General features: G+C 44.9%; 2 protein-coding genes across 3 annotated transcripts in view; both read left to right on the top strand.

The window, feature by feature from the left end:
• Positions 1–358: 358 nt before the first annotated feature.
• CREG1 (cellular repressor of E1A stimulated genes 1) lies at positions 359–9,299 on the top strand. Its single transcript, XM_027613585.2, has 4 exons — positions 359–761; positions 4,299–4,418; positions 5,675–5,862; positions 8,010–9,299. Exons 1-4 carry the CDS (start codon positions 408–410, stop codon positions 8,011–8,013), a joined length of 666 nt encoding a protein of 221 aa, XP_027469386.1. The 5' UTR covers positions 359–407; the 3' UTR covers positions 8,014–9,299.
• Positions 9,300–22,786: 13,487 nt separating this feature from the next.
• Positions 22,787–25,890, top strand: part of CD247 (CD247 molecule) — a 71,751-nt gene continuing 68,647 nt past the window's right edge. For both annotated transcript variants that reach the window (XM_027614234.1, XM_027614235.1), the window contains exon 1: positions 22,787–22,958. In XM_027614234.1, coding sequence (XP_027470035.1) covers positions 22,850–22,958 — 109 coding nt within the window. In that variant the 5' untranslated portion in view covers positions 22,787–22,849. The remainder of the gene's footprint in view (positions 22,959–25,890) is intronic.

The raw sequence follows: 25,890 nt of genomic DNA on the forward strand, positions 1-25,890 counted from the left end.
ATCTCCACGGGGAAGGGCGCCTGGGGCTCAGCCGGGTAAGCGTCTGATTTCGGCTGAGGTCATGATCTTGGGGTGCTGGGATGGAGCCCGACCCCAGTATCTCCGCTTAGCGGGGAATTGGCTTCTTCCTCTCCCTCTGCTCTTCCCCCATGCACTCTCGCTCTCTCTCTCAAATAAATAAAATATTAAAAATAAATAAATAAAAAAAGCGGCTGGGTGACTGCAGGGAGGTGGATAAACAAGTCGGGCCCCAGTAAGTTGCCCCGCCCCCTCCGCCCCCCGGACTCCGATTGGCCCCCCGAGGGGGCGTGACCAGCCCGCGCCGCGGTGGGCGGGGCCGGGAGCGCCGGGCTAACCCTCGACCCCAGTCGGTAGCGGGGCCGCGGACTCTCTCTGGAGTCACAGTCATGGCCAGCCGATCCCGCGCGTCCGCGCGCGCGCTGCTCGCCTCCCTGCTGGCGCCCGCGCTGGTGGCGCTGCTGGTGGCGCCGGCGCGGGGCCGGGGTGGCCGGGATCACGGGGACTGGGCCGCCGCCGCGCTGGTGCCACCGCTGCCGCCCCGCGAGGACGCGGCGCGCGTGGCCCGCTTCGTGACGCACGTCTGCGACTGGGGCGCACTGGCCACCCTGTCCACTGACCAGGCGGTGCGCGGCTGGGCGTTTGCCGACGTCCTGTCGCTCAGCGACGGGCCCCCGGGCGCGGGCAGCGGCGTGCCCTACTTCTACCTGAGCCCGCTGCAGCAGTCGGTGGGCAACCTGCAGGTGAGCCGGAGGCCGCAGGGCCAGCCTTGGACTGTCGCCGAAATTCTGCCGGGGAAGGAGGGCGGGGCAGCTCGGGGGAAGAATTTGCGCGCGGCCCTGAGCCCTGCCTCTTACCTCCCGCGCTGGCTTTGCAGCATTCCAACTGTTGGGCAACTAAATGCAGGAATTTCTCGCCCACCCGCAGCTGGGGTGAATTCTCTGGCAGCACCTGCGGGGGGGGGGGGGGGGGGCGGGGACGACTTCACACCCGTGAGTCGTCCTGGGGCACACCGTGGCGCTGTTAAAAGTCTTACAGGGCGTACCCTTCCTTCTGAATTAAGAATTTTCCTTTCAGCAGCAAGAGGCTAATACACTACATTGTGAGTGATTAAGGCAGGGTTGAGGCCCCCGGTGCACATTACCTTCCCTGGTTAAGAAGCAGAACTGATGTGAGGTCTATGTGGTCACCCTTTGCCCGGCTTTTGTGGCAGGGCCGGGCTTAGAACCCTCTGGTGGATCCGTGCTGTCCCAAGTGGTGTCACAACTCTACAGCGTGAGGGGGCTAGAGCCATACAGAGTCCGGGAATGGGCTGCGGATGAAGAACTTGAAGCTTAGGTTGAGTGACTTGCCCAAAGCCAGTAGCCCAACTATGGCAGGTCCGTCTGCCTTCAAAATACAGGTCACAGGATGGCGGCACATGACCTGAATATGTCCCACAGACCAGTTTTCTTTGGCCCACACAGAGGTCTGTTTGGTTTTATAATAAATTTGAATTACAGTAGTCTCCCGCCCCCCCACCCCCTTCCGTGGTTTCACTTTGTGGTTTCATCTACCTGAAGTCAACTGTATTTCAGAAGCACATGATTCTCCTTCTGAGATATTGTCAGATAATAGTAGCCTAGCACCAGGTCACAAAGCCTACCCCCCCTTCACCTCGTTCCCTAGGCATTTGATCATCTCTCAGCATTATCATTAGATGAGTGAGTACGGGACAATAAGATATTTTGAGAGAGAGTGAGCATATTCACCTAACTTTTATTACAGTATATTGTTATAATTGTCCTATTTTATTACTAGTTATTGTTGCCAATCTCTTCCTATGACGGATTTATAAATTAAACGTTATCACAAGTGTGTGTGTGTATAGGAAAAGCATAGTCTATATAAGGTTTCAGCCACCCACAGAGGGTCCTGGATTGTATTCCTTGTGGGTGGGGAGGGAGGGGCTAGGGTAGTTACCAACATTCGAAAATTGAGATTTCAATTACAAATCTAAGTTGTTTTTTTTTTTTTTTAGGATTTTCTTTATTTATTTGACAGAGACACAGTGAGAGAGGGAACACAAGCAGGGGGAGTGGAAGAGGGAGAAGCAGGCTTCCCACGGAGCAGGGAGCCCGATGCGGGGCTCGATTCCAGGACACTTGGGATCATGACCTGAGCTGAAGGCAGACACATAACAACTGAGCCACCCAGGCGCCCCACAAATCTAAGTTTTTAGTTTCTTGGAAGATCTGTGCCCCTGGAGACCTGAATTCTCTGAATAAAAAACAGAAACCGCTGCTCTTTTTAAGATACACACACCTCCGTTCACCCCTTCCTTATTCCCAGCCCACCCCATTCTCAGGTATTTGCCCAAAGCAAGCTCATTCTACTCAGTCAGCGATGCTCAACCCTGGCTACAAACACAGTCATCTGGGAAGACTTTTAAAAATACGGTACCTGGGTATTTTATTGAAAACACATTTTATTAAAAAAAAAAAAAAAAAACCAAAAACACACAACTCCCCAATCCCTCCCTGATGCTTCTAATGAGCGAGGGGGATTGAGAACCACTGCTATCCATAATTATATTTAAAGTCTCGCTGATAATGGTCATCTGCTTTGTAGGAAGGAGGAAAACTAAGACTCAGAAGGGACTCCCCTGTGCCGAGCCACTAACGGCTGCCAGGTAGAACTCCAGCCCAGGTCTTTGACCTGTCTAGAGAGACGGAGTAAGGAGCCTCTCCTGGATTTCAGGTTTCTGTGATGGCAGTGAAAAGGTGTGGCCACGGCAGAATTAGTCTGACTTTGATTCCGCCAGTTAACCAGTCAGGTTGGTTTCTACCTCCTCCTTCTGACCTCTGTCTTCCCCCTGTCACCCTACTCGCCATATTTCCAGGAACAAAATACCACACAGCATTGCCCTCTGCCCAAAAACCTTTAACAGCATCTGGCTGCCTAGAGCTGCATAAGATTCACTTGGGATGTTTGTTGAAGTACAAATACCAGGGCTGGGAACGGAGCCCAGAAACCAGCATTTTAACAAGTTCTCCATGCAGGTGGTTCTTGGAAAGCACAGACTCCAGCCTGCAGAGCACAGTCGTGACTCCTTAGCTTGGCGTTGAGCCACCCTCACTCCCCCACCCCCTGCCATCTCTCCCACATCCCCCCCGCCACACACCACAAAACCTCTCTTTCAAGCAGATTGGGTTTCTCATAACTCAAAATCATGTGCCACGTCTCCCTAGTTCTGTTTTTGGAATTCCCATTACCTTTAATACATCATCCCACTTCTGTCCTGATTTTGAATATTTTATAAGGCTCTCTATAGTGTCCATATTACTCCAGGCTATGTTGACATCTCCTTATACTAAACTTCAAATACTCTTCACTGTACCATCCACTTGACAATTAGTTATATACTGTCTTCTGATCTCTTCTGTGTCATCTTGCATTATTTAATGTCTGACTTTTCAACCGGATTATAAAGTCACAGAGAAAGGAGAACCCCTCCCCCCTTTTTGTCTCCTCTGGCCTCTTGTCTAAGAGTGTACAGACAGTGAGTGTTTGTCTAAATGATTTCAAGGAGCTCTCTTTATACTCATTGTTTTGATAGGTCACCATGAGATGGCAGAATTTTCCACACAAGCCACTTGAAGTTTAAAGCACTAAATGCAACATGTGAATTTTGCTGTGATCTCTCAACAGTGCCTTTCATGAAGCTGATTTCTGAATAAGAAGGAAGAATTTTGCTTGCTTCACTTGTTGAGTCTAAGCATTCTTCTCTTATTGCTAAAACAGGAATGAACAACTTCTCCAATTTTGAGATCACAAGACAATTTCTGCTAGCATAAGATAACCAAAAAACATGATTCAGCAACTTTCTTGCTTAAATTGTACGATTAGCTAGGTGAACAACTGTGTATTTTTGCACACTAGTTCCATATTAGAGTCTAACCCTTTAGATCTTTCGGTGAAGGCTCTAGACCAGCCTTGTATTTGGGCAATACTATAATAGTAATTTCTCTGGTGAATATGAAACAGATTAAGAGTTTAAGAAAAAAGAGTGAATCAGTTAATCTTAAATATGGGAACTTAGCCCCTGCTTTTCCAGAGGAAAGGTCAAGATCAAACTCTACTCAACTAGTAATTTTCTCAAGTGGTAGGTGGTATTTTACAATTCATTGTTTCCTGGAAGAACGCTCAGCTCTAGGGACAGTGTGTATGTGACTTATGAGGTTTATTACCTCTCCAGAGACAGTATCTCACGCGTGAGGATCTTTATTTTCTCTCTACAGGAGAATCCACATGCTACGCTGACCATGTCTTTGGCACAGACTAACTTCTGCAGGAAGCAGGGATTTGATCCCCAAAGTCCACTCTGTGCTCACATAATACTGTCAGGAACTGTTACCAAGGTGAGTAGTTAACCAGAACAGAGACAGGTTTTAGAAGAGCATCAGCTCTTAGCAATGAAAGAAAAGATACCTTGTTTTTTTTTTTTTAAGATTTTATTTATTTGGGAGAGAGAGAGCACAAGCAGGGGGAGTGGCAGGCAGAGGGACAGGGAGAAGCAGGTTCCCCTCTGAGCAGAGAGCCTGCTGCGGGACTCGATCCCAGGACCCTGAGATTATGGCCTGAGCCAAAGGCAGACGCTTAACTGACTGAGCCACCCAGGTGCCCCAAGAAGAGATATCTTAAGAATAAAATGAAAATGATTTATGATTGAGATACAGAGTGAGAATACATTCTAATCTGTACTTTCATGAAAACAAAAGGCTTAAATTGGTTGACTTCGTATAGGTGTTTGATAAGATATTTATGCGGAAAATGAACGAGTTTTTGAAGCTGAATAGATGTAACAGCTGCTCAGCTCCTCTGTAAGGAACATCTGTTCAACCAAAACCCTCTGCCGTTGGCCATGTTGTGCACTGCACAGTGTTTCCCCTGTGTGGGCTCCTTGTCTCCATATTTTAACAGTGGCTTAGGGCAGAGAGCAGACCACAGAAGCTGAAAGAGGGGTGCCTGTTACTAAATACCAGACATGAATTTAGACAGTGGGGTGAGCGCTGCAAGGCAGAGGGCAAGGTGTCCGAGCACTGATCCGATGGCCTTGCCAGCGGATGTGCTTCTTGACCTTGTCCATCATGATTACCTCAGACAAGTCTGATTAATGGTCTGGAAGTTCTGTGTGGACGCATCTCTGTGGCTGCATTTCACCAGCAGGAGAAGGGGGGAGGGGCGGCAAATGCTCTTGAGTTCCACTGTGCTTCTTCCCGAGACCTTTATCCTCTGTGGATTTGCATCTCCGTGTTGAACACATGCTTGTTCCGGGATACGTGTGCCGATGTGACACGGCGTGAGCATCCTAGCATGTTATCATATGCCCTGTGCCGGTTACTCTGATAGCTCGGAATGCCTGTCGGGCAATGGAAGTCAGTACTCGGGATGGTTTCCCACGTCCGTATCTGTACCACCAGCATCTGAATTCTCGGATGTTTTCCGCTTTTCTGCATGCTTCCTTCATTTCCTCTTGATTCCTTAAGCTTAAGATCAGGGTTTGTAACTAAATAGACCCTTCAGGATTTGTAGAATGCTAGAACCCCACATCCTTAGCAGGCGAGAACACAGGGTGTGGTTGCTAGGAGTCATTTACGTCACATATGCCCTTCAGGTGAACCAAACGGAAATGGGCTTTGCCAAGCATTCCCTATTTGTCCGGCATCCTGAGATGAAAACCTGGCCGTCCAGCCATAATTGGTTCTTTGCCAAGTTGAACATAACTAACATCTGGGTCCTGGACTACTTTGGTGGACCAAAAATAGTGACACCTGAAGAATATTATAATGTCACATTTCATCAGTAAGTATTTACACATCTTTCTTCTTTCTAATACTGCAACTTTGATTAGCAGTCCTTGATCTTTTAAAGCAAGGGGGGTCTTAACCGTTTCATGTACCATGAACCGACCCTTTTAGCAAGCTGGTAAAGCCTATGACTCTCCTTCAGAATAGTAGTTTTAGGTGTATAAAATACATAGGAAATACAACGGAAACAACTCTATTGAAATACATTTATAAAAAATATTTTTTAAATGTATGGTGTAATAATATGTTGGCTTTTTAATGAACACATTAAATAAGATTTAATAGTGAGTCTATAACATTACTTTCTGAGTAGTGAGCACTGGATATTTTACGGCATTTTCAACAACTCTAACGTGATGTGAGAGTATCTGTGATTTCTTTATTTCTGTTGGTGACAGTCACAGATACGCTATCACCACTTGGGTTTGTTGCACATTCATCATTGAAGGAAATGATAAATTTTAGTTAGAGCTTAATGAAAACGAAAACGTCTATTTTCCATCCAAGTTCACAAGCCCCCGAGCTCTGTCTACAGGCTTGAACTAAGGCGATGCTCTGGGGCCCTGGCTGACCTGTGATGGCCTTTCCCCATGAGAATGAGACTTGGGTGCTTCTAGACCGTGAATGGTCCACATCTGAGTCTGCGCGCGTGGCCCTGTGCCCATCAGCCCCAGTGCTGTGAGTGCTGGGGGTGCTGTAGGGCACCCACCAGGAAGTGGACACTTGGGGTGGGGGGAGGTTGACACCTGAGGGCACCCAGGAGAGAACGAAGAAGAAAATAGCCTGAAGATGGGAAAAGGACAGGAAAGAAGGGTGTGATCAGATCCTTTGAAATTAGGTCAGGGTTCCAATGAAGGGATACAGAAGTCTGGGCTTTTCCCTGGGGACAAGGTCGGTGGCCTAGCTGCCGTCCTCCAGGCCACCTCCAGTGGGAGGTGAGCGTTTGCTGCTGGCTCAGTGCCGTGCCGACTGCCTTACACATTGAATTCTCCCCGCAAGACATGATCATGGGTGATGAGGCTAAGTTAGGCCTGTAGACCGTAGCTCACTTGGGGGCTTATATTCTCAGCCTTTCTGCATTCCACATAGTTCCACACTGAACTATTGAGTTCCCATCACCATTGTAAAGTTCTTCACAGCAAAGCTCAGGTTTTATTTATTTATTCGTTTGTTTAATCCCAAACAGGGCCTAGGACAGCGCATGGCTCAGAGCAGGTGCTTAGTAAATACTGGCTACTTGTCAGGCTGATAATTTGAGACAAAGGTTCTCAGCTTCTTTGTTTGAATGAGGAACCCAGCAGTCATGGTGTTTCTTTTGCTTCTGAGCACACAGGAGAAGAGTGAGGCCAGTGATTCTCTTCTGGACTGACAAAGCCACCTTACTTTATAGGAATACGGAGGCAACAATTACAACATTATGACCTGGCAATGAATTATCCAGGAGGATGGCCAGTAAGATGACAGGCCCACAATGCAAGGTTAAAGTTTACTTTTACAAGATGTGACAATCTCTGAAATACAGTTATTTTTGTATAAATGACATGCCCAAGGGCAATACTTGCTTTAATAACAGAAATGTGCTTGCCTATAAGTGTCCATGTTGAATAAGTGAGTAAACTAGATAAATTTGAGGTTCCCGTTTTATTATGCAGACTCGTGAGCCTTTTCTGCAGCTCAGAGATAAGAGGGAGCATTTCCCTGTCCTTCTGAGAGGAGGACCAAAGTCTAGACCAGGGTGTGACCCCTTCTGAGGCAGGACACCGGAATCCTAGGGAGAGGCAATCTTAAAGCTGACCTTTCAGAACTCATCTGACTATTGTCCATTTCAGACAAATTGCGCTGTTCATCAGCTCTGCGTCCCAGAGGACTCTACCAGAGCGTGTGGGCATCATACTCACAGGGGAGGGGTGCTGGCTAAAATGAAGTCTCCAAGGCCGGACCCTAAACCTGTTGCTACCAGAATTCAGGAATGTGCACAAACTCAGGCAATTCTTCAGTACTCTCAAGTGGCTGAAATTCATTCAAAATCCTAAACTTCTGGATCAGGAGCTGCTTGAATCATTCCCTAGAATGATGACCTTATAAGATTTGTCAACTCCGTTTAATGAAATAATTCTTCTTCCTCTCTTTTCCCCTCTCTAGGTGAAGCAGAATATGGCATCTTTAACACCACCCTGGAGGCTGCTTAGGATGGCTCATGCAGGCCCGAAGGGCTTAATATTTCTCTGTAGAACATTTCCCAGATCGGCTTGTTGGCTTTGCTTGCTTGCTTGTTTACAAAATAGAGTCGCACTATTCCTGGATTTCTTGGAAGATTTGGTTGCTAGAATTTTTTTTCCCTCCAAATTTGAAGCCATTTTCATAGAGGGATATCTTTCATTATGAGCAAGAAGTTTTGCTCCATCTGTTCCAAATAGTTTTCCAGCGGTGCTCCTTGAAGAGGAGCCAGATTTAGATGTAAGAACATGGGTCCTTACCTCCTGGAAGCCACCGTGCTGGGGGAGGGTCTCGGTCCCCGCGCCTGTGCCCGACCTGCCTGAGCTGCCCGAGCCCGGCAGCGGGGCTGGCCTATGTGCCCGCGCACCCGCACATGCATGGTCGTGCCAGACCCTGGTGAGATGCTCATGGCACTTCCTCCGCGTGGTCCGTTCGTGCCTGACGGTCTCGGGTAGTTGTTGATCCAACGTAGGGCAAAACTATTTCTTATAAAGGACTTTTTTTTTTTTTTTCACTTTTCCCAAATCTAAAGTGATGATTACCTGGAACAGAAGAAGTTCATAAACCTTTCCTGAATTTGATTTCCCCATCAAAGTGGACAGAACACTGTATAATCTGTGTCCTGCACTCAAAACACACACCGACATACATGTACACATTATTTTATTTTATGTTTTGCCCCCAAATGGACTTGCAAAACAAAAAAGGATGCAGGGAATTTTGTGTAAGTCGTTTCTGGTGTTCTTTCGTGAGTAAAGTTTACCGGACATAGACCAGCATAAGCCCTGCTCCAAACCCGCTGCCCCCAGCCACTCTCTAGCTTTCTAAATAATGCTGCTCTCAGCAGTGGCCTCAGCTACTCTTAAGTCTTTAATGGCTCCCATGCTGTTACTACCTAAGTTGGGTCATGAGGGAAAAGGTGGCATTAAAAAAAATCGCATTTCTTCAGAAAAGAAGAAAGGTTTCGTTTTACTATCTATATACATGATTTCAGGAGATGGTGGAAGATCCCTCGTAAAGAGGGGTGTCAGGAACCAAGCTGCTGAATCCTTAAATGGCTAAGAAAGGAAGATGAATACGAGTTATGTTTTAAAGTTACAAAATGAACTTACCTAAAATCCAGCAAAGAGCTGCCTTCTAAGAAACACAATTTATATTGAATTTGGTAAAATAGGTTTTCCACTCAAAATAATTAAAAGCATTATTTTCATGAAATGTGTTGGATTTATTTTCTTAAACATAGATGTTAATATTTATTACACTTTCATTGCGCGCTGTCGAAACCCTTTTGCATTTTTATTTTAGCATGCTGTTAAATCAACCACTGGCTGGCTTCCTTTAGGGCCCGGGGTGCCGAGGTACCTTGTGAAAAAATGAGATTGAGGGTGTGTATCTGTTTTTCTCCCTTTACTCACTGATTGTGAGTTTTATCTTCATCATTTGATACCATATCAAAACATATGTATATTCAGGTAGGATCCAGTTATCATTTGGAAAGTCACCTACTTTTTCATAGCAGGTGCTGGGGATTCGTTAACAGTCGAATGAGATTATGTCTCTGTTATGTTCTGGCTGGCCACCAGAGAGCGCCGTAGACCACTTCTTATGGAGATGCTGGTGTCTTGTACGCAGGGCTGCTCAAGTCCCTAAGAATGACACGGTGGGCCAGGTTAGGGGTGGATGGCCTTGATGAGATGACACTGGGGAAAAGGCAGCCCAGGAGGGGCAAGAGGAAAACCAGAGGCCCGGTCTTGTGCTGCTGCTGCTAGGCTTCCACGGATTTACCGCTTCCTCCATGTCATTTCCTTCAGAGCCCCTTGTAGCCCACCTGTAGCAAAAGACGGTCGGAGCCTTAGCGTTTCCCAGATAGGGGATGAGTGTCTGGCTTTGGCACAGAGAACAAGGCAGGCCCTGATCAAGAAAAGAAAATTAAAAATAGAAAGGGAGAGCCTGAAACTACTGAGCCCAGATGGCTGTGTTTGGCAGATATTTAATTGGCTTTGGGTCTGTGCTTAGCAGGTCAAGGCTGTTTGTCTTTACCAGGCCATTGCCAATAATTAGCGTTTTTATTCTGTCTTCTAGTTCAGGTCAGATTCCTTGGAGGCATGGAGTGGGGTGGAGAAAAATCCTTTGTGAAATGAGGCAGGCTTCAATGAAATCAATGCATAAATAACCGGACCTGAGGTTGTTAATGTCACATTTCTCTTCTTAGTGATATTCAGACTGAAGGTCACAAAGTAATGGAAGAGCAGAGCCTGCTTTCCTATCATGGGGCATGTTTTCAGTTTTAGTAATGAAAAAAATTAGCATTCTACTGTTGTGCAAAGCTGGTAGGTCAATATTTTTTAGAGGAATTCCAAACTCACGTCAGAGCCAAATGCTCTAAAATATTCATCTGAGAAGACCATTATAGCTTAAGTCCTTTTGGAATCAAAGGAGGTATAAATCAACCAACAAAACTTTTATCTTTTTCTTAGTTTTTTCCTTAGTATTTATTGTAAGATATGTATCTGTATGGATAATTTTTTAAAGTTTAACAATCCATAATCTCACCAGTCAGCATGGCTGCTAATGTTTTGATGTGTTGGCTTCCAATTTTTGTGCCGGTGAAATTTTTCAATCGAATCAAGATCAGGCTGTATATGGATCGTGTATTACACTTCTTTCACTTAATCGTAGGCTTGTTATGTTCCCAGAAACCACTCTTGAGGATGGCTTAGACTGGCTGCAGAATATTTCATCAGATCCGTCTCCTCCTGCTCCCCAATAATGGGCTGTATTAGCGCTCAGTTGCTAGTGACAGGAAGCCCAGTCAAAGTAGTTTAAGCAAAAAGAGGAGTTCATTGATCTTAAAATATTCCTTTAGAGCTGTCTTCATCTCCTGGCTCCTCTTTCCACTGTGTTGGTTTTAATTGCAGCCAATTTAATCTTTACAGCAAAGCGGGCCCATCTTTCCCGGCGAGAGAGCTATTCCGGAATAATCGCTGTGCCCGGGAACGGGCCGCCCTCATTGGCTGAGCTGGGTCACGTATCCTTCCCTGCGACTGGGGGTTTAGCTCCTCGCCCCTCCGAACCACAGGAGCTAGGAGAACTCTGAAGCAGGGCTTCCGAAAGAAAAGGAAAAGTTAGGCTAACTAAAGGGACACGGGACAGACAAAAGCTAAGGGCTGTTTTCACTTTCTCCAGTTTTTGTACATTTAAGTGACTTCCAATTCCACCCTGCTCTAAGAAAAAGCTCTTTATGCATAGAGCATATTCCATATCTCTGTTTATTTCCTTCAATTCCCAGCAGTGGAATTAGCGAGACAAAAGCTGTCAGTACTTGTTCCAAATTGCTGCTAAGAGTTTACGTCAATTAGTCCTGCAAATAGCATAGGATAGTTCACGCCCAGGGTGCTGAATTTAACAGGTAAAGATAGAATTGTTTTAACTGACAACTCTTAGGTCACTGTTAACATTGAACATTTAAAAAACTCAAATATTAGCTGCTTTTCTTTCCTTTGCTTCAAATATCAATTGGCAACCCATGGGTTGAGTGTTCTCAAAAATAAAAGTTACGATTGTCATAGGACTTAATTTTACAAAATAAGTTCATACACCGTGTTTTATCTCATCCTCGCAACAAGCCCAAGAGGAAGATGGGACACACATTATTTTCCTTCCTTCAGGGAGGGAATTGGAGTCCCCAGATGGTTAGCGTGGGGACGTTCACACTGTCACATGTCAGACTGGGTCCTTTAATCTAGCTCTAAGAATCCAGTGACCCCTCAGCCGCTGGTTCATAGGGGTCCTTTGAAGAATTGTCTTGCCACTCGTATTAAAGGTGTGTGGTAGAGAAATGGCACAGGTCGGGGCGCCTGGGTGGCACGGTCGGTTAAGCGTTGGACTCTTGGTTTCAGCTCAGGTTGTGATCTCAGAGTCGTGACATTGACCTGTGTTGGATTCTGTGTTCAGCACAGAATCTGCTTGAGACTCTTTACCTCTCCCTTTACCCTTCCCCCCACCCCACATGCTCTTTCTCTCTCTGTCTCTCTCTCTCAAATAAATATATCTTAAAAAAAAAAAAGAAAGAAAGAAGAAATGGCAAAGATCACACGTAAAAAAAGTCCAGATCTCTTGGGGCAGGCAATGTCAAGCACAGGAAAGGGTATACGCTCTGAAGCCCAAGGGCTATGTAAGCTCGAATCCCAGCTCAAGCACTTAGCCAAGTGGCCTTAGGCAAGTGCTCTGCTAGAGGTCCCCTCTGTAAGTCTGGTGATAGTAGGCTGGGTGGGGACTACTGGCATTAGTTAATCCCTGTCATGGTGTGGGAGAGCCTGAGGCCACCCATTAGCTGGTCACACTGTGGAGGAGCAGAGAACTAGCCATTTTCTTGGTGATAACCCTGCAAGAAGGTCACACCTGTCATGCGTCAGTCACTGGTCTCCACTGGGCATTGGGGGAGACCCTCCCTCCCCCTGTGCTGGGTGTGTGCCATGTCCAAACGTAGGGGACGTGGGAAGCTCTGGGGTCCTGTGGTGAAACCTGGTGAGAGGTCAGGCCCAGCAGGCTCGCAGCCAGAAGACCCCGGGGACCACAGTTTGACGTGACAGTGGTTAGAGGTCCCTGTGGAGCTGCCTTGAACTGCCCAGGGAAGGTCGCCCAGAGCAGGAAAATCCTGTTCAGCCCTCCCATGCCAGGGCCAGACCCGCTGCCCTGCTGGAGTTCCGGGGCCCTGTTTGTCTATTTTAACTACCTTACCTTTCTCCTAAGCTGGTGACTGTCTTACAGAACTGTAAAGGTCTAGTTTAGGGACCCACCTGTCCCCGCCCTGTAGTCCCCAGAAGTGGGCTCCCTTCAGAGGAGGACATGGGCCTGGATTGGGGTGGGGGTGGGGAGTCCGGCCGGGGCCAGGAGGGGCTGAGAGGGTACTTCCAAGCCATGAGCAGCCTCCATCCCATGCAAGCTCAGTTGGTCCTTCCCCTTTGCAAATGATCAAAATGCAGTCTGCTTGAGGTCAGAGCCACTCCAGTGCCATAGGATGGGGTAGAGCCCTGCAAACCGATGGTAAATTGTGAAGATCTAATTGGCTTTGTTGAATGATTCATGAATCAGGCAGCGTCTCATCCAGCAAGTAGAGGGGAGCTCCCAGGACCTTTACAAAATGGGAAGCTTGTACAGGCTGAAGGGGGCGGAGACAAGAGACAAGGAAAGAGTGGATTACATCATCTTGCTCTGGGGGAGAAAAGGGGCTATGTGGCAGATTACCTCATTGGTGCTGACCAGAAAATTCCAGACTGACCAGTTAAGACTACGTTCCTGGAGAAGGTTGAAACTATAATTAGGTTAGATATTAAGCCTTGGTCTGGTGATGTGGGTTTAGCACAAGTGACTCCATTTTGGGCCTGTGGTTTCTTTTAACACCCTCATAGGGAAGGCTGGACACAAGGCAGTCACGCGGCTGGTCCTAAAGTCAGAATGGTGCAGAGGGTAGATCACAGCAGGCAGGGCTAAAAGGGGAGGGACATGGGCGAGGTAGGAACAATTATCTGTAAATATAATTTCAAGCTAGAAGATAGTATGTGGGGGCCTTTTTTTTTTAAGACAAGAAGAAAGTGCTTTATTTTTTTAATGCTTCGATTATAAATACAAACAAAGACAATCACCTCTTATCTAACAAATATTTACTGAACTTCAAGTGTGTACAAGGTACTGTACTGGGTCTCATGAGACTAGGCAACCCTCAAGAGCTGCTTTTCTGATGGAGGAATCCACAATATTGCTGTTTATTTCTCAGGATGTTTTTTAGTCTCAAATCATACAAAAATCCACCTTGAAGTTCAACCCCTTTATCTTACAGCTAAGGACACCAAGCCTGAGAGAGGTAAAGTAATTTGGTCAAGGCCAAACAGCAAGTTAAGGACAAAGCTGGGACCAGCTCCTCGGTTTCTGCCTTCCCATAGAGGCAGTGCTCGGTGGCCCCACACTGAGGGGAAGACCATTTGGTAGAGTCAGGATGGGATAAGCCACAGTAGAGGTGAGGAACTTGTTAAGAATATCCACTGCTAGCACATAATCATGAACTGGGCTCTCAGATGCCCTGATGTCTCACGTCATTTGCCCATTGCAGATGATGATTCTGTGTTTGCTCAGATGTCCAGGAATGGACTTGGTAGGTGTTCTGTGGCTAAACTCATCAACTCCACCAACCCGGGAACAGGAACCACCCATGTGTAACGCACACGAGGCAGATGCATTGAGTTCTGACCTGGTGCTCAAGAACTTCGAAGATCAAAACAAGGAAACACAGGGAGCCCTGCTCTAAGGTGGGGGGCCTCCCTCGTTCTGGAGGACTTGTCCATATCACCCCACCATCAGCAACTCTCCTTCTCGCTCCCTCTGTCATTCCTAGAAGGACTTTGCACACAGCATCTGCCCTCAAACATTTAACAACCCCCAGGAGTCCTTTCCCTAGGCAACGATGGGGACGGTCACGTCCCCTGAATGATTCTTCTATCTACCTTCTATTCCGGGCACATAACATAGATCATTTTATTCATTCCTCCAACCATCTACTGTTGACCAGCCAGCTAGTCAGTGGGTGGGCTGGAATTGGAACCTGGGGCTGGTGATTCTACAGCTCATGTTCTTCCACTTCTGGGGACTGGCACCCAGAGAACCCAAGCTGTAGTCTTGATTCGGCCGCTTACTGGCCTTGTGACCTTGAGCAAATGACCTCATTTTTCTGAGTCTCAGTTTCCTTCACTATAAAATGGAAACTGTATACCAATATTGACTACCTTACTGAGTCATTGTGAAGATTAAATATGACATATATGTGAAAGTGACCCATGAATGTAGGCATCCCCATGAAAGCAGAAAAAGTTCTGTTTGTAGTGGAGGCTCTTTGTCAACAGCTATATGCAGCCAGTTAGAATTATCTCCTCCCATGATAGCACCTCTTCAATTTGACCCATATCCCAGCTTGTTTCTGCCATCCCTTGCCACCTTTGAAGATCTTTTATATCCTCGTGTGGTCTTCCCATCATTTCTTTCTTTCTTGTGTGTTTGGACATTAGGCATGGTTTTCCTCCCTCATGTCTCATTAAAGAAACTAAATTTTGTAACTTAATTTTCTTCAGGACGAATGATTTGGGGGGTGGAAAAGGGCCCATTAGGTAAAACCCAGGCAAAATTGCAAATTTGCAAGCACGTCTTCAGTGGCCATGAATTTTCAGCATCTGTGATGGTCAAGGCCATTTCAGTTGCAAGGTACAGAATCAAAGTCCTATAGCTCAAGAAAAAGTTACTGGCTTATGAAATGGAAAAGCCTGTGGGCAGGCCTTTAGGTATGGCATGATCCAGGTTGTCAATGAATGCAGTAAGTGTTCTGTTTTTACACATCTCTTGTTTTGCTCTCCTCTGGGTTGGCTTCATTCCCAGGCAAGCTTCCTCCATCTGATAAGAAAGATACCAGGCATACCTAATCCTCACAGAGGAAGAAAGAAGGAGCATCTTCTTCTTTGGGAGACAGCATCATGAGATGGCCCCCAGAATTTCCACACTTTGATGTACATGCCCTGTAGAATCACCTTGATTATGGGAAGGACCCATGAATATGATGAAATATCACTCGATTATGTTATGTTATCGTGGGTGGGCCTAACCTAATCAGGTAAACCCTTTAAAAGCAGAGTTTTCTCCAGCTGGTTGCAGAAGTCAGAGATCTGCTCTGGTTGGCCTAGGAGAAGGCAAACCTCCATGTTGTGAACTGTCTATGGGGCCACATTCAAGTAACTACAGGTGTTCTCTAGGATCTGAAATCATTCTTGGCCAATAATTAGCAAGAAAATTAGGACCTCAGTTCTATATTTGTAAGGGAATAAATTTTTCCAACAACCACTGACTTTAGAACAGGTTCCTGAGCCTCAGATGAGAACTGCCACCCCAGCTAACCTATCTTGATTTCAGCCTCATAGGAACTGGAGCAGAGAATCTAGTCATGCTGTGCCTGGATTTCTGACCAACTTTACTCTGAGATAAGAAATTTGTGCTGTGTTCAGTCACCAAGTTTGTGACAATCTGTTATGCAGCAATCACCCCTCCTCTGAGATGGCAAAGCTTAGGGCCCAGATCTCTTGGCCACTGTGATTTCTCCTGTGGGGGAAAGTGAGAGCACGTGAGTAAGCACTCAGCTTCCCCAGCTGTGTGGGATGCTGCTACAGAGGCTCACTTCTCTCTCCTTCCATCCAGAGCACTGAATCATGAGATACACGACTGGGGGGCAGGAAGAGACTGAGAAAGTGGCAGATAGAACACTCGGAGGGCATTAAAGGGATGTGGATCCTGCTAACTGCATTGTGGACTCCCTCAAGTAGCCCGCCCATGACCACTGGGGATACCTTGCCTGTAGATCCCCCCAACTGGCTCCCAGGCACCACAGTGCTATGCATGCTTCCCTACATACATGGCTCCCTGTGTACGCTCCTGATGGCAGCCGCGAGGGCACGTGTTGGCAGGTGTCCAGTGAGCATGCACAGAAAGCCAACCTGAATCTGTGGACCAGGGAGAGACCAGAAACTTGGGCTTTAGCACCACCCTTGGGAAAGCAAAAGGGATGCTGTCAGCACTTGGCCCGGGGCGTTATAAGATTGAGAGAAGACACACAAGTTTCTGAATTCTGCCACAGAGGGTGCAAGGAGTGAGGAACAGACACATCCATAGAAGGTTTGAGAAAGTCTCAGAATCCCTAGCAGGGCTGATGGAAGATACTTTACCCTATAGGCAGTTAGTAAAGACTGGAGGAGGTCACTGCTACTTCAAATGTGAAGACAGCAACACAAAACTCCAAGGAATGTGAAAACCAATGAAACACGATGCCACCAAAGGATTACACTAATCTTCCAGTAACTGATTCCCAAGATTTGGAGATTTGTGTTTTTCCTAATAAAGAATTCAAAATAGATATTTTAAGGAAGCTACAAGAAAACACAGAAAGCAGGCGCCTGGGTGGCTCAGTCGCTTAAGCGCTTAAGCATGTGCCTTCGGTTCAGGTGATGATCCTGGAGTCCCAAGATCGAGTCCCACAACCAGCTCCCTGCTCAGTGGGGAGTCTGCTTCTGTCCCTCCCTCTGCCTCTTCCCTTCCCCCTGCTCATGCTCTCTTGCTTGCTCACTCTTTCAAATAAATAACTAAATAAAATCTTTTAAAAAAATGAAAACACAGATGATACAGTGAAATCAGGAAAATGATAAATGAACAAAATGAGAAGTTTAACAAAGAGAAATTTAAGAAACAAACAAATTCTGGAGCTGAGGAATACAACGAATGGAAAATACAGTAAAGAACATCAACAGCAAAATAGATCAAGCAGAAAAGAGAATCTGTGTGTTGGAAGACAGGAACTTTGAAATTACCCAGTCAGAGAACAAAGAAAAAAAACAAAAAAGGTGGAGAAAGCCTATGCGATCTATGGAATACCAACAAAAATAAATAAATAAGTAAATAAATAAATAAATAAAATAAAAATAAAAATAAAATTGTGAATTATTGGAGTCCCAGAAGAAGAGAGGGAGAGGGGGGCAGAAAGCTTCCTTAAAGAAATAGTAGCCAAGAACTTTCCAAATCTGGAGAGGGATTTGGATATCCAAGTCTATGAAGCTCATAGGTCACAAAACAAACTCAAAGAAATCTTCTCTGAGACACATTACAATAAAACTGTTAAAAATAAAAGACAGAGAATCTCAAGAACAACAAGAGAAAAGAAGCTTGTAACTTATAGAGGATAAACATAAGTTTATCAGCAGAGACCTCATGGGCAGGGAGAGAGTAGGATGATATATTCAAAATGCTGAGAGAAAAAACTGCCAACCAACAATACTCTATCCAGCAAAGTTAACTTTCAGAAATGAAGGAGAAATAAAGATTTCCCCAAACAAAAGCTAAGGGAGTTCATCACCAGGAGACCTCCCTTACAAGAGATGCTAAAAGGAGTCCTCCAAGTTGAATGAAAGGCTGCTAATTAGTAATGTGAAACATATGAAAATATACAGCACACTAGTTAAGGTAAATGTATAGTCAAATTCGGAATACCCTAATACCGTATTATGGTGCTATGTTAACCACTTAATTCTAGTATAAGAGTTAAAGGACAAGAGTAGTAAAAATAACTATAGCTATAATAATTTTTAATATACAACATAAAAATAGGTAAATTGTGACATCAAAAACATAAAAGGGGAGAGCACAAGGGTAGAGTTTTTGTATATGATTGAAGTTGTTACTAATGTAAATTAGACTGTTATAGCTAAAAGATGTTTTAAGTAAATGTCATGGTAAACACAAAGCCAAAATCTAGAGTAGATTCACAGAAGGTAAGGAGAAGGGAATCAAAGCTTACCACTACAGAAAACCATCAGTTCACAAAAGGAAGGAAGCAAGAGAGAGAGGAAAGAACAAGGAAAAAACACAACAGCCAATAAACAATTAATAAGATGACATTAGTAAGTCCTTACTTATCGATAATTACTCTAAATGTAAATGGATTTAATTCTTCAGTCAGAAAACAGAGTGGCCGGATGAATAAAAAACAAACAAACAAACAAACAAAAAACAAGACCCAACTCTATGCTGCTTATAACAGACTCACTTCAGTTTTAAGGGCATATACAGGCTTAATGTGAAGGGATGGAAAAAGATGTTCCATGTAAGTCAAAACCCAAAGAGAGCCAGGGTAGTTACACTTATATCGGACAAAATAGACTTTATGTCAAAAACTGTAACAAATGCAAAGAAGATCATTATATAATGATCTTCATTATACATACATCCAACAGCAGAGCACCTGACTATATTAAGCAAATACTAACAGATCTGAAGGGAGAAATAGGCAACAAGACAGTAAGAGTAATCGTCAATACCCCACTTTCAACAATGGACAGATCATCCAGACAGAAAATCCATAAGGAAATGTTGGACTTGAACCACACTTTTGACCAAATGATCCTGTCAGACATATGCAGAACAGTCCATCCAGCAGCAGAACACACATTCCTCTCAAGTGCATGCAGAACGTTCTCCGGGATAGATCTTATGATAGGTTACAAAACAAGTCTTAGCAAACTTAAGGTCAAAATCATACCAAGTGTCTTTTCTGACCACAGTGGTATAAAACGAGACATCAAGTAGAAGAAGAAAACTGGAAAATTCACAAATATGTGGAAACTTAACAACATACTCCTGGACTACCAATGGGTCCTAGAAAAAAAATTATCAATGTCTTGGAAGAAACAAAAATGGAAACACAATATAACAAAACTTAAGGGATGCCGCAAAAGCAGTTCTAAGGGGAAAGTTTATAGTAATAAATACCCCACATTAAGAAACGAGAAAGATGTCAATAAACAACCTAATTTTACACTTCAAGAAAGCAGAAGAAGAACAAACTAAGCCCAAAGCAGTTGGAAGAAAATAATAAAGGTCAGAGAAGAAATAAATAGAGACCAGATAAATAAGAAGAAAGACCAATGGAACTGATAGCTATATTTTAACAAAAACACAATGACAAACCTTTAACTAGACCTACCAAGAAAAAAAGAGAGAAGAATCAAATAAATACAATCAGAAATGAGATTGAATCAGTAATCAAAAGTCTCCCAACAAAGAAAAGCCCAGAAGCAAATGTTCTCACTGGGGAATTCTACCAAACGTTTAAAGAATTGTCACCAGTCCTCAAACTCTTCCAAAAAATTGGAGAGGAGGGAACTCTCCCTAACTCATTTTACAAGGCCAGCATTACTCTGACACCAAAGGCAAAAAAAAATGATATTACAAGAAAAGAAAACCATAGGTCAATATCCCTGATAAATATAGACACAAAAATTTTCTTTCTTTTTTTAAGGAAGTTGTTTTAATTCCAGTGTAGTTAACGTACAGTGTTATTTTAGTTTCAGGTGTCACAAAACATTTTCAATAAAAATATTAACAAACCAAATTCAACAGCACTTCAAAGAATAGTGCACAATGATCAAGTGGGGTTTCTCCTTGGCATGCAAGGATGGTTTGACACATGCAAATCCATAAATACGATACACCACATTAATAGAATGAAAGAAAAAGTCATAAAATCATTTCAATAGATGCAGAAAAAGCTTTCAACAAAATGCAGCATTCTTTTTCATGATAAAATCTCCGAATGAATCGGGTATAAAATATAAGAAACACAAACCATGAGAAAAAAATTGATAAATTGGATATCATCAAAATTAAAACATTTTCATTAAAAAATACCATTAAGAAAATGAAAAAGGAAGCCATAGATGATGAGAAATTACTTGCAAGCACAGAATTAATATTGTTTGTTTTAGCATTATTTTTGTTTTGAGATATAATTCACATACCATAAAATTCACCATTTTAATGTGTAATCTCAATGGTATTTGCTATATTCACTGTGTTGTACACTATCACCACCATCTAATGCTAGAATGTTTCTGTCAACCCAAAAAGAAACTTCTTGCCTATATGCAGTTAGTCTGAATTTCCTCTCTTCCCCATCTCCTGGCAACCACTAAGCTACTTTCTGTCTATAATATGTGTTCTTTTGTTTGGCTTCTCTCACTTAACACAATGTTTTCAAGGTCCCTCCATGTTGAAATAGGTAACAATACTTCATCTCTTTTTATGCCTGAATCACATTCCATTTTGGGGATATACAACATTTGTTTACCATTCCTCAGTTGGCTTGTTTCCAATTTAGGGCTATGATGAATAATGTTGCAATGAATATTAAGATACACAACTTTGTGTGGACATCTGTTATCAATTCTCTTGGGTATATGCCTAGAGGTAGAATTGCTGTATCATATGATAACTCTGTTTAACTTTGTGAGGAACTGTCAAACTGTTTTCTTTTTCCTCTTTTTTTTTTTTTTTTTTTTTAAGTAGGCTCTACACCCAGCACGGAGCCCAACATGGGGCTTGAACTCACGACCTTGAGATCAAGACCTGAGCCAATATCAAGAGTCAGATGCTCAACCAACTGAGCCCCCAGGCGCCCCTCAAACTGTTTTCCAAAAGGGCTTCATCATTTTATATTTTCACCAGCAGTGTATGAGGGTTCCAATTTCTCTACATCCTCACCAACACGAATTGTTTATCTTTTTTATTTTAGTCACCCTAGTGGGTGTGATGTAGTATCTCACTATAGTTTTTTTTTTCTTTCTTTTTTCCCTTTACCCATCCCCCCACTCACCTCCTCTCTGGCAACCACCAGTTTGTTCTCTGTATCAAAGACTCCGTTTGTCTCTTTTTCTTTTTGTTTGTTCATTTGTTTTGTTTCTTAAATTCCACATATGAGTGAAATCATCTGGTATTTATCTTTCTCTGTCTGACTTATTTCCCTTAGCATAATACCCTCCAGGTCCATCCATGTTGTTGCAAATGGTAAGATCTCATTTTTTTATGGCTGAGTAATATTCTATTATATACATCTTCTTTATCCATTCACGTATGGATGGACACTTGGGTTGCTCCCATATCTTGGCTATTGTAAATAATGCTGCAGTAAACGTAGGGATGCATATTTCTTTTTGAAATAGCGTTTTAGTTTTCTTTGGGTAAATGCTCAGTAGTGGAATTACTGAATCACACGGTAATTCTATTTATAATTTTTTGAGGGACCTCCATACTGTTTTCCACAGTGGCTGCATCAGTTTACATTCCCACCAACAGTGCACAGGATTACTTTTTCTTCACATCCTTGCCAACACTTGTTTCTTGAGTTTTTAATTTTAGCCATTCTGACAGGTGTTTGGTGATATCTCACTAAGGTTTTAATTTGCAACTTCCTGATGATTAGTGATATTGAGCTTCTTTTCATGTGCTTATGGCCATTAGTATATCTTCTTTGGAGAAATATCTATTTTGATTTTGGCTAATTTTTAGGACAATGGTTTTCTTATTGTTGAGTTGTATTTATGTGTTGGTGTTTTTAGTGGGATGGATTGATTCTTTTACAGAGAACTGTGGTCCTCTTAAGATTATCAAAGACTATATGCTTTTCCATATACCTAGGTCCTTTCTGCATTCTTCAGTAACGTTTTAAAGTTTATTTCATATAGATCTTACACTTCTTATTATGTTTATTTCTAGTTATTTATCTTTTTATTATTGTAAATTACTCCAATGGTTCAATATTGACAACCAAAAAAGGCATTTGAAAAACTATGTGGTTCAAATTCAGGCCAAGTTTTGATCTGCAGCCTCAGATCTACCCCAGCAATTTGCTTTACAGGGAAGGACGCAGATGCCTAGAGATGTTGAGTGACTTTGTCAAGACCACACAGCGCGTAGGTAGCAGGGATAAGCACTAAAGCCCAGATATTCTGTCTCTGTGTTTATTCTGACTCTGGATCCAGAGCTCTGCCATCTTACCAACCTCCATAAAATACGGCAAATGTTCTCACATGCATTGTGAACTCCTATTTGCTTAGGGACTGACTTCACCAATCAAGATAGGAATTAGATAAAAATTTGACAAAAGTTAGGGGAAAAAAGGAGAGTAAAACAATGGTTAAATGAGAGAAAAAGCAAAAATTTAGACACACACACACCTCAAACCCTCAAACCTCCAGAGCTTCCTGCCTATGAACCGAAAGGGGGAGTGTGAGTTTCTTGGCCTGGGTGGCAGGTGTGAGCCTTCTTAAAGGCCCCATAGTCTTCCACTTCCTGAGGAGGCAGCAGCAGAACAAAGCCAGAAGACTCCCTTGCTCTTCTGTGTCCCAGCCATGGCTGCCACAGCCTCGGCATCCTGGCACCATCCTGGGGGAAAGGACAAGATGGCGTGGAAGGTGCTGGTTATGGTGGCCTTGCTGCAGGCACAGCTCCCTGTTACAGGTAAGGCCGGACATCTCGGTGGCAAGGAGCTTCTAGAAACTCTTTGTGCGTGTGTGTGTTGGGTGGGTTGGGGGGGAATGGTGGAGGGCTAGTGAGGAACTGGTGTGTCTTTTGAATCCTGTTCTCCCTAAATCGAGGGGCGGCTGAGCAGGGAGGATCGGGCTCGATGCCGGCATCGGTCCCTCACAGCCGAGCTGGGCATCGAGTCAGAGCCAGCAGTCTGAACACACACCTGCCCCAAGGCCAGGTTTTTCCGGTGATAAAAGGAGAGAGAAAAGTCCACAGCGCGGAAGGATGGGGAGGAAGGAGGCAGAAGAGCCATGGAGGCAGGCCCAGTGTGGAGAAAAGGAGAGGGAGCATTTAACAGACGCTGGATGAGATGAAAAAATGTCAGCCAGGCCATCTTTCTCGTCTCGGCATCTTCTTTTACCCCCTTGCTGGCTCCATCCCTCAGCCCCCTTCCTTCTTCCTTTTCCAACAAAAAACTTCTCTTGTTGGTCAACCAGGGTCACAGCACTTGGATGGGGCAGGGACTAAGCAGTGGGGTCAACGAAGGAGGGAAGGGGTCTTCTTCGGGGTCCATGTCACAACACAGCTCTGTCATGGCTGCCCCCTCACCCCACGGCCCAGGGCGGCCCTGTGACACACCCACCGCAGGCTTAGTGACTCACCCACCACCCCTCACTGCAAGGGGCTCTCCATCTGAGGCCAAAAAGCTAGAGATGCTGACAGACTTAGGGACAGATGAGAGGATGTGACCTGTTAATCACCACCAACCAACCAGCAAGAGAACTTACTCCTCACCTCGTTTGGTTCATGGGAGCTTGGCTTTTCTAGAATTCTTTCACTCCCACCATGTTTTCTAGGCCAGGTAATGAGGAGAACATGTGAAAAGAAGACAAAACAGACTGTCTCGGGGGATTGGGGCCACGGCATTTTTACAAGGAATGGGACCAGCCGTATTTGAGTCTGAAGAAACAGGGAGGGTGGTCACAGGCAAACGACCTTCCCCCACCTCACAGGTTGCTTCAGCGTGGGAGAGCGTTTAGCGACAATGGTGGGAGGGCAGGAGAGGCCCCTGGCGCTTCTGCTCCTGACAGGGAACATGGCACAGCCTCAGCTTGGTGCCTCAGGGGTTCTAAGTAATCGTGGGGTTTTCTGTAAGATTGCAGCTTTCTTCTCAGAAAAGCCTTTGTTGGGTATAAGTCACATGGCGCTGTGGGGTGAGGGCTCCAGAGCAAGCCCCAGGCAGCCCATCCTGTGTGCAGGAGACAAGAGGATCACAGAAGTCTGTGAATTCCCTGATTTCAGGGGTACAGCTGACGGCAACAGCCTCAGACCGTGGGCTTCAGGCCACAGAGATAATTCTGCTGCGCAGAGTTTCCTCACCAGGCCGTTTTTGTTGGCCTTGGGGCCAAGGTAGCAGCAAAGTAGGGTTAGAGGAGAAAAAGAGAAGTTGCTTGGGGGGTGGTGGCGGCCGAGAGCGGCAAACCAAACCCCACCCGGCAGACTAGACGGGGGCCATGCCCATTTCCGCAAATGGCGGCACAGGAGGAAAAAGTTAGATTGGCTGGATTTTTCATCTTTCCATGCCTCTCGCTTTGTGGGGGTGGAGATGGACATTTCAGCTACTCTTAGAGTAGGCTTCTGGGTGAAAGTTCTTCCAAGTGTCTCGCCCAGTTGAGGGGAGCGAGGGGAGACTTGGGCCTTTAGCCCTGAGGGCTGCAAATGGCTCCACGTTGCCTTTACAACTTCGCTGGGCAGAAAGGCTGCTGACAGAATTTGAATTGAGGTCGTCTCTCTTTTCTCGCTCAGTCACCCATCTCCAAACGTTTTTTAAAAATCCACTTTTTAGTAAGATTTTTCCATTTGCCTTTTACGGAAATGCCCAGATCATGAGGATCAAAGCAAATAATGACCTAGTCCGTCTACATGAGGAGGTGCCCCTGGGTGCCCAGGCGGTCACCGGCGTCCGCGGCTGGAAGCGACAAAGGCGGTGTGCTTAACGGCACAGGCACACTGTTGCCTGCAGAGTTGTCAACTGCTCAGTCCTTATAATGCCCTACCCTACGGTGGCCAAGAACGCACCCTGTGGTTGGCGTGGCCATCGTCTCAAGGACATGCAGCTATGACACAAAATCTTGGGGAGTGCAGGCTCCCATGCTCTACTTTTAGGGAGGCAGCTGGATGTGGCGGCAAAAGTCAGGTCAAACACGGAATCCCAGTGCTGCCACTTTCCAAGCTGTGCAACCTTAGACAAGTTGCTTAACCTCTCTGGGCCTTAGTTTTCTCCCCTCTAAAGTAAGGGTAACTTTCCTTGCAGGGCTGTAAAGATGAGAAATGAATGTAATGTGCTTGATACATAGCAGACAGCCAGAACATGGAAGTAGTATTAATTATTACTATTATTACATTATGGTCTGTTTTCTTGTTCTTGATAACTAGCAACAGGAAATGGAAAGCCATGGTTAGAATTCTTAATTTGCTCTCAACTGTGTGGTAAACAGCACTGGCCATTCTCTCCATTGGTCGAAATCCAACTCATCTTCCTTCCGAGTTCTGAGCATACCCATTCTAGCACAGGAACATAGTGGTGATCCGGCAGAGCGGTGGGCCCATTCGTGAGCAAGGATCGAAGCTTTGACAGGCCACAAGATGAGGGTTAGAACGGCCATTTTTATTTTCTAAGACAACTTACTCTGTAGGGGCTGTTCCCCCAAAGGGAGAACATGCTCCAAAATATATAATATAAATAGTTAGGGGGAGGAAATGTGAGACAAAATCCAGCAGGTCGTCCCTGGTCAGGATGGCCACCCGGATTTTGAAGCTGAACGCTTGGTGTGCGTGCCCAGTGACGGGATAGCTAAATGTAAAACTTCCCGAACACCAGATCGTTGCTTAAACCGCTCGGAGCTGGATGTGAGGGGAGCTT

The sequence above is a fragment of the Zalophus californianus genome, chromosome 10 (assembly GCF_009762305.2).
Source record: "Zalophus californianus isolate mZalCal1 chromosome 10, mZalCal1.pri.v2, whole genome shotgun sequence".
NCBI lineage: Eukaryota > Metazoa > Chordata > Mammalia > Carnivora > Otariidae > Zalophus > Zalophus californianus.

What these genes read in the sequence shown, in the direction of transcription:
- CREG1 (XM_027613585.2), top strand. Translation starts at nt 408, where the DNA reads ATGGCCAGCCGATCCCGCGCGTCCGCGCGCGCGCTGCTCGCCTCCCTG. An exon ending in AGTCGGTGGGCAACCTGCAG is followed by an intron (nt 762 to 4,298) that starts GTGAGCCGGAGG and finishes TTCTCTCTACAG; the next exon opens with GAGAATCCACATGCTACGCT. An exon ending in TGTCAGGAACTGTTACCAAG is followed by an intron (nt 4,419 to 5,674) that starts GTGAGTAGTTAA and finishes TATGCCCTTCAG; the next exon opens with GTGAACCAAACGGAAATGGG.